This window comes from Nannospalax galili, unplaced genomic scaffold (assembly GCF_000622305.1).
Source record: "Nannospalax galili isolate Female #2095 unplaced genomic scaffold, S.galili_v1.0 scaffold405, whole genome shotgun sequence".
NCBI classification, from domain to species: Eukaryota; Metazoa; Chordata; class Mammalia; order Rodentia; family Spalacidae; genus Nannospalax; species Nannospalax galili.
The window spans coordinates 2,130,580-2,138,757 of NW_008354532.1; the positions used below are offsets into that span (position 1 = coordinate 2,130,580).

At 38.9% G+C, this 8,178-nt stretch overlaps 1 protein-coding gene across 4 annotated transcripts in view; it reads right to left on the reverse strand.

Annotated features, from left to right (window-relative positions):
• The window catches only part of Arhgap24 (Rho GTPase activating protein 24), a 482,355-nt gene that overhangs the window by 262,278 nt on the left and 211,899 nt on the right, over positions 1-8,178 (reverse strand). For all 4 annotated transcript variants that reach the window (XM_017802855.2, XM_029555325.1, XM_029555324.1 and 1 more), the window contains exon 3: positions 914-1,001. In XM_017802855.2, the coding sequence (XP_017658344.1) occupies positions 914-1,001 (88 nt within the window). The remainder of the gene's footprint in view (positions 1-913; positions 1,002-8,178) is intronic.

The following is an 8,178-nucleotide window of genomic DNA, read 5'->3' on the forward strand; positions in this document are numbered from 1 at the left end:
CTGGGGGGGGGGGGGAATATGCTCTCACAGTTTCAATTCCCATCACTTACAAATCTTGGAAAATGTTTCATTGGCCATCTTTGTGCCAGCATTATTGGTATGAATTGCATATTACTCACACAAATGAATTCATACACACACACACATCAACTAGATCATCCAGACCCAATTCTATTAAAAAACACATTGTTAATTCCCGTTTTCTTTTACTAAAGGATAAGGAGATACTGAAAATCTGATCAAAGACATAGACCATGGCTTTGGAGAAATTGTTTAAGGTTTATTCCAAGATTTACATGTGAATCAATTATACTGAAAGGGATGGGAGCAGATAACTAAGTAAAATGAACAGTTGTTGCAGAAATTGAACAGCAGCATCTGATGACCTGGCAGAGATATCGTCAATTCTAAGGCCAAACCTGGAAGTAATTGACTGGGAGCAACGTTGAGGTACAGACTTGCTAGGTCACAGGGAGTTTTTATTTATTTATTTATTTTTTAATAGGAAGGGCTCATTTAAAAAACAGTTTTATAAGAAAATGTATCTGTGAATCCCCTAGAAAAAGCACTTGACCTGCAACACCTGGTCAAATTCCTATCACAAGATTCTAGTAAACTGTGACTTTTCTCACATAGTCCCTTAGGAGTACTGTGTAGTTAGTTGCCATCAACTTAGGAGTCTTGTAGACAACTTAACCATAGTGTGGCAGTGAGTGTGTGTGTGCACACGCATTCATTTGTACCAGTGTACACACCTGATGCCATTGTCTATGTAACTATGCAAAGTTCATGCTTGCCTTCTCATATGAATATTTCTAGCCAGAACAAAAGCAGCTGAAACCTGTCTGACATGTCTTCACTTTTCCCAACACAGAAGAGCAATAATTTAATCAAAACAGAAAAGCTATCTTACCTGGAACTACTTCAAAAAGGAATTTCCCTGGGTTCTCTTCATTACCGGAATGTTCAAGGACTTTATTTCCAGGCAGAAAAATAGTACCCTGTAAACACAAGGCCACAAACATCAATATCACAGCAAGTAGCACGTATGAGCAGCATGAGTGAGTATCTAAGGTGTGTCTGCATCCCAGTATAAGCCATAAGCATCAAATTCATATTTATGATAATCAAAGTTCATGTTCCAGAAACATATTCATTCAGCACTTAACAAATATTTCTTAGCATCTCATATGTATTAGACACTTAATTTCTGGGTTCACTTTTAGTACCAATCTATCAAGTGAATTGTGAGCCAAAAATTTTTACTGAACCTTCTACCAATACCATAATATTTGATGACTAGGATTTAATTGTTGAATAGCCTTAAGATGGTGGGTCTTATTGCCCCCAAATTTTGGGGTTGTAGAATCCAAGGTGAAGATATTAAATAACTCAGCCAAAGTTCTAATTAGCCTTTTCTGGTGCACAAATTGGAATTTTTAAAAATATTTTATTTATTATTATTTTTATTTTATGTGTATGAGTGTGTTGCCTGCATGTATGTGAGTGCACCCGTGTCGTGCAATGCCAAGGTCAGAAGAGGGTTTTGGACTCCCCTGGAACTGGAGTTAAGGATGGTTTGTAGCCACCATGTGGGTCCTGGGAATCAAACCTAGGTCCTCTGCAAGAGCAGTCAGTGCTCTTAACCGCTGAGCCATCTCTCCAGCCCCCCAAGTTGGAAATTTAATCCTAATGCAACAGTGTTGGGAAATGGGGTACAGGCAGGCACATAAGTCATGAGAACTCTTTACATTCTAAATGGATTAATGACCATTTTGAAAGCAAATGAGGCTCACATTTTATTTCTTATTCTCTTTAGCTCTTTCATTGCTTTCCACCTTGGAATGACATAGAGAGAAGGTCCTTGTCAGATACTGGTTCCCAGAACTTGGATTTCTCAACCCCCAGAACTGTGAAACAACAGATTTCTGCTCATTATAATCCCCGCAGTCTCAGGAATTCTGCTATAGTAGCACAAAATGCACTAGGACATCTTGATCATCGCATTTTTTTCTGTTACATTTTTCTCTCTACAGTGGATCATTCCATTCAGTGAGTAGACTATGTAGAAGTTGGTCTATTTTCTTTAAATATTTTATCTTGTTTCTATTTTATGCCTATGAGCATATTGTCTGCATGTGTGTAAGGGTGCCCATGCTGTGCAATGCCCGCAGAAGACAAAAGAGGTCATTGGATCCCCTGGAACTGGAGTTATGGACAGTTTCAGCTGCCATGTGGGTGCTGGGATTCGAACCTGTGTCTTCTGCAAGAGCAGCCAGTGCTCTTAACTGCTGAGCCATCTCTCCAGGCCCCTAAAGGTTGATCTATTAAAAGTTGTTCTGAATACCCCAATTGTGTGTCATTCTGTTTTGTCCTTGTATAGCAAAATTTGCCTGTACTGAATCTATTTCTTCATATGTATCCATTGTAGCCTAGTCTACACACCCATGGTTCAGTGTATATGACTCTCATGAGTTGCATGCTTGACAACGTTCAGTCCTCAATGAAGCATCAAGATGCTGACCACTATTTCTTGAGGCACCTTTCTTGCCTTGGTTTTCTCTAGACTTTTCTCTTACTCATCTGTTAGCAGAGTCTCTTTTGCTGACTCTGATAAGCCTTAAGATATTAGACCTTTTCAAATATTTGTTCAATTATTCCTTCTCTTCTGCAATCTTTCTTGCTCTAGGGTTTCACATCTGCTCTTGCCTATGATTTGAATAACCAGCTATAAGCCAACCAATGTCAGACTACTTCTCATACTGATTCTCTAAGTTTGAGACCTTGCATCAAGAGCCTATTTGACATTTCTAGTTGCACATCTCAAAGACATTTTAAACTCAATTAAGCTAAATCAAAATGCAGTCAAATCTAGCCCTCATTGTGAATTCCCTAGCTCAGTGCCTAGCACCATCATCCATTCAGTTGCAAAAGCTTCAACCAGGGGCTGGAGAGATGGCTCACCAGTTAAAAGCACTGACTGCTCTTGCAGAGGACCCAGGTTTGATTCCCAGCACCCACGTGGCAGCTATAAACCATCCTTAACTCCAGTTCCAGGGGAATCCGAAGCCTTCTTCTGACCTCTGTGGCATTGCACGACACAGGTGCACTCACATACATGCAGGCAATACATTCGTACACACAAAATAAAAATAATAAACTATTTTTTAAAAAAGCTACAACAGTAGAAAACATTGTCTATCATTATCTAAATACCATGCTTGCTTTCCTGCCACCCCTTTGTTGTGCCAGTGAGTATCATCTTTATTAAAAATATTTTATGTATATACATGTATGGCCTGCATGTTTGTAAGTCCACCTGTGCTGTGTAATGCCCATGGAGGACAGAAGAGGGTATCAGATCCCCTGGAACTGGAGTTATGGGATGGTTATTAAGCTTTCGTGTGGGTGCTGGGATTCAAACCTGGGTCTTCTGCAAGAACAGCCTGTACTCTTAACTGCTGAGCCCTCTCTCCAGCCCCAGAGTATTATCTTTTATGTGAAGTGTTTCCAGTACCCCTCCTTTGGGCTCTAGACAAGACTCAGTAACTTTTAATCTATTTTTTTCAACGCAATGAAAGCAATCTTTAGAAACAAAAATTTGATTTCTTCTGTGTGACAATCTTCTGTGGCTTTGATTTGTTTTAGAATGGAGACCCAGGCGATCTTTTCTATTTCTATAAGCTAATTTTCCTACTCTCAAACTTTTGCTTCTTTCTACAGCTTTCTGCCTTTCTATGTATTATAACATTCTCCTACTATATTAAGATGGCATTCTCTCTGGTTATTTGATGCCCATTTTCCAGGTTCACTACACTTATATTGATTCTTAGTTTTCCACTGGTATCTAGCATTTTACTCAGTAAATGGTTAATACTATGTAAGAGTATTGTTGAATGATTGTGGACTGAGTATAATAAAGCCATATTCAAAACCAGCGTGTTCCACTCAAAAGCCCTCTGGTGATCTTGCCCTCTGTGCTGTGCTGTCCACTTTTATCGCTTAGAAATAATACTTAGTTCAAGTAGTATTTCACTCAACTCTCACCCCCACCTAGTTTCACACAGAAAATTATTGTCATCAATTGTGTTACCTCCTTCTGGGCTTACAGTGACTGATAAAGGCCAACACTCAGTAACTAAAATCTAAGTCAGTATATTAGAATTCACCTCTTTCCTTTGTCTTTTTCCTCCAGAACACAAAATTCCCCAGTTTTTATTATGCTTAGATACCTCTGTCCTGTGGATAGCATCTTTATTTAAACTGGTATTTTGTTGTTAGTTTTCAGTTTGTTTTATTTTTGAGACAGGACTCATGTAACCCAGACTGGGGTTGAACATGTTATATTAGTGAAAGGACAATCTTGAACTTAGGATCCCTCTACTTTTACCTCCCAAGTACTATGATGACAATGATGTGCCACCAAACCCAGTTTGTGCAGTGCTGCAGATCAAACCCAGGGTCTCATGCATGGTAGTCAGGTACTTATCAACTGAGTTACATCCTCATCCCTTAATAATCTTCTTAATAATAACACTTTAGAAACACTAACTTGTATAACTAAAGTAAACCTTTTTCTAATTTTAAATCAATCAACTTCTTGTTATATTCAGGAGAGCTGTCTACTATACTCTAGATAATTCATCTCTATTAATTTCATAAAACAGGCTCCTTGACTTCAGGTTGGGTTTGACAAGTCACATCAAGAGGTCAGACAAACCATGAGATATATGGAAACATAATGTTTGATCCATTTCTATCTATACCAGGTATGTATTTCCATAGGGCCACATCTTAGTCCATATTTCTGAAGTTCCAGAATTCTCCAACTTCCAGCAGATCTAAGTATAGTGACATTCCTGTTTCTAGCCCCAGGGTAGTATCACTGTCTGCTGGATTTTATTCATCCTCATAATATTTTTGAAATTGTTTTGTTTATCACATGCTCTTCATTTGCCAATTTTAGAATGAGGTCAGTAATTTCTTCTTGAGATATTGAGTAACATGCGCCTGAGTTTTCTAATTCAGGGCAACATACCTCATGATGCTCAACATGCCACTCTGCAAGTCTGTGGGGACCCAGCAAGAAGAGGCTCAAACATTGGAAGAGTGTAACCTTCCGATGGTTCAGAACAATAATTACATGCCAGTAATTATTCAGCATATTCAGACTGCCATTATATTTCCTTCTAGCTCTGACAGGGTTATCTTTTTCACAGAGTATCTTTATAGCTTCAAAATGGAATATGGTAAAGAATATCTTTCATAGTTTGACAACTTAGAGTTGGGTGAAGTAATATAATTGGGAAGGATGCTGGTCATTTGTTTTCAGCTAAACTTGCTGTTAAAGAGAAATCTCATCTCTAGTTAATATCAGACCACTGAGCCAAAACCACAAGAGATTAGAGTAAGCCTGGATGCCATTGAAAAAAGGCACAAGGATTTTATTCTTTGGAATTTGGATTGGAAAATTGCATGTTTGTGCAGTAAATAAGTGCATGCTTTGTTAGTTTCTCAAACATGCTTGTGAGATCTTTTTCTAGCATAAACAATGATCAGGAGCATCTCAAGGAAGCAGGCGGCTCAGCTTGACAACACATCTGTATTTTTGAGACTGTTGATTAAAAATAAGATAAGGTGAAATAAACATTACTGAACAGTTTTTATGATGGTAACATAAATTTCTTTTTTATTTGTGGCAAGCAATTTAATCAATTTATTCATCAAATATTAAATAACACAACCTGTGCCAACCCCTACTGTAGCCATAGAGATTGTAATGGTTAGAACAGCAAAAATGTCTTTGTATTTCATACCTAAGGATTACTCAAGAAAGACATAAAATTGACACTGATATCAGGCCAAGGAACATGTGGCTAGACAGGCTACAGTTCATAGAGGAGCGCTTAATACTGTTATTCTGATAAGTAGATGTAGTATTAACTTCTAATGGCTTATTGTTATACCTATTGATGCATCTTTTAACTCTCACCGGAGAAACTTCCTTATGCAGTGGATGGTGTTTCACACAAATACCACAACTGGTCATTATGCAGAGAAGAAGAGACTTCAGAGTGAGTATCTCTGAATTGAACGTCTATATCAAACTCCTGCCTCTAAAGGTTCAGGAATCATTGGAAAAGAGGGATCTGAAAGATTTTCAGAGCCAGAGGAGGTGAATGACCACAACGAAGCAGTTTCCATACAGCTGAGGAATTACTCATAGGAACTCACAGCAATGGTATCAGCATGTACAAGTCCCATGTAAACTCAAGCCAGACAAAAATCTCAGCACAGGACATGAGGAAGTAGGTGAGAAGACTCAACTCTACCCAAGGAACTACTAGACACCGATGAGTGCTGGAAGGATCTCTCTCTCTCTCTCTCTCTCTCTCTCTCTCTCTCTCTCTCTCTCTCATCTTTTTGAGACAGGGTCTCCCTATATCCACAGCTGACCTGGAACTCACTATGGAGACCAGGCTGGTCTTGATCTCATAGAGATCTGCCTGCTTCTGTCCCCTAAGTGCTAGGATTAAAGACATGTGCCACCATGCCTGGCTAGAAAGGGTCAGTCTCTTTTAAAGGTGTGACTCTTGACTTCAACGGATGGATCTACACGGTGAGTAGTAAAAGGGTGAAGATAGAAGAGGTGATCTAAATACAATCAAAATATATTGCATGAAATTTGCAAAAAAGCAGTAAAAAAGAAAGACATAAAATGGAAAAAATACTTCCAATAAGACCTTGTGTTGAAAAGCAAATGGATATTTTATGCATATGAAAGAGACAAGATTTTACTCACAAGGGCTCTGGCCACATAACAATCTGTCTCTAAAAGTAATGTGTGTGCTTTAGAAAGCCTATTCCAGAGTCAAACGGCATGGGTTCACAGCCCTGCTCTCTGACCTGCTAGCCATATCACTTAGAAAATATCCTCCTCCCTCCCTAATGCTTAGCTCCGTCACCCCTTAGTGGGATAAACTAAAACACCTTCAAAATGCCATAAGCTAATACCCAGACCTGGTAGAAGATCGGTGGTGATATCACACTTACTATTTTAATATTTTAAACATTTTGTATAACTCAGGTATTCCAGTTCCATTTTTATTTCTAACATCAAAAATTTAATGGTTATACTAAAACTTCATTTTCTAGTAAAAGTTTACATTTGCTACTATTATTATTTAGCTAAATAAACATATAAACTCAGTAGGAAATCCAACATGCTTTTACTATCTTGAAAGAAGCGTTTGCCACCCAAGGATGGCAGCTCCTGATCCCTGGAACCTGAAAATGTTCCTGGAACATTTTCAGAGAAGAGACTCTGCGGATGTGATCAAATTAAGGATTCCGATAAAGAGATTATCCTAGGTTGTCTGGGTGGGCCCTTAATCTAATCACAAAGATCCTTGGAACAGACAGACATGGAGCTATGATTCACTGAACAATGGAGGGGCCCTGTGAATACAAAGGCAGAGACAGGAGTGATGTCACAATCCGGGAACCACTGACTGTCACCTGAAGCTCAAGTGGCAAGAGACAATATTTGTTCTAGAGTCTTCTGAGTCTGGTTCTGCTAGTCCTTGCTTTCAAATGTTTTTACTCTAAAACTGAGAGAATAAAGTGACATAACAAGACATGCCAAAGAAAAAAGCTGCACTGTGTTGCAGCAGCCAGAGAGAAGCTAATACTTCACCAAAAGACTGAGAAACAAATCTTCCAGTGACCCCTTAGGAAGAATTTATAAGCTGTTAAGGTTTAAAAGTAGCCCAGTTCTCAAGTTGTCAAATGGCACTTAACTTTTAAGTTATGAGGGGAGACTCCTCAGTATGAAAGACATTCGCGTACATGGCACCTTGTGAAAAATCCCTTCTCATCCAACCGCGTACTCTTAACAGGAAGATACTGTCCAGTCACCATCACTTCATGTCTTGGTACCACAAGGTGGAAAATCCTTGGTAAGGTTGGAAGTCCTTGCTTGGAGAACACTACAGGTGTCATTGTAATGCTCCTCAACCTATTACTTGACCTTATCCAACAGACTGTATGGTTTTACAGTTTTGATTATTTCTCAGTGTTCACAGGGTGGTAAATACCAAAAAATACAAAGTCTATGGTAGTAGGAGAAAAGAAAGGAGGAGGAGGAGGAGGAGGAGGAGGAGGAGGAGGAGGAAGGAG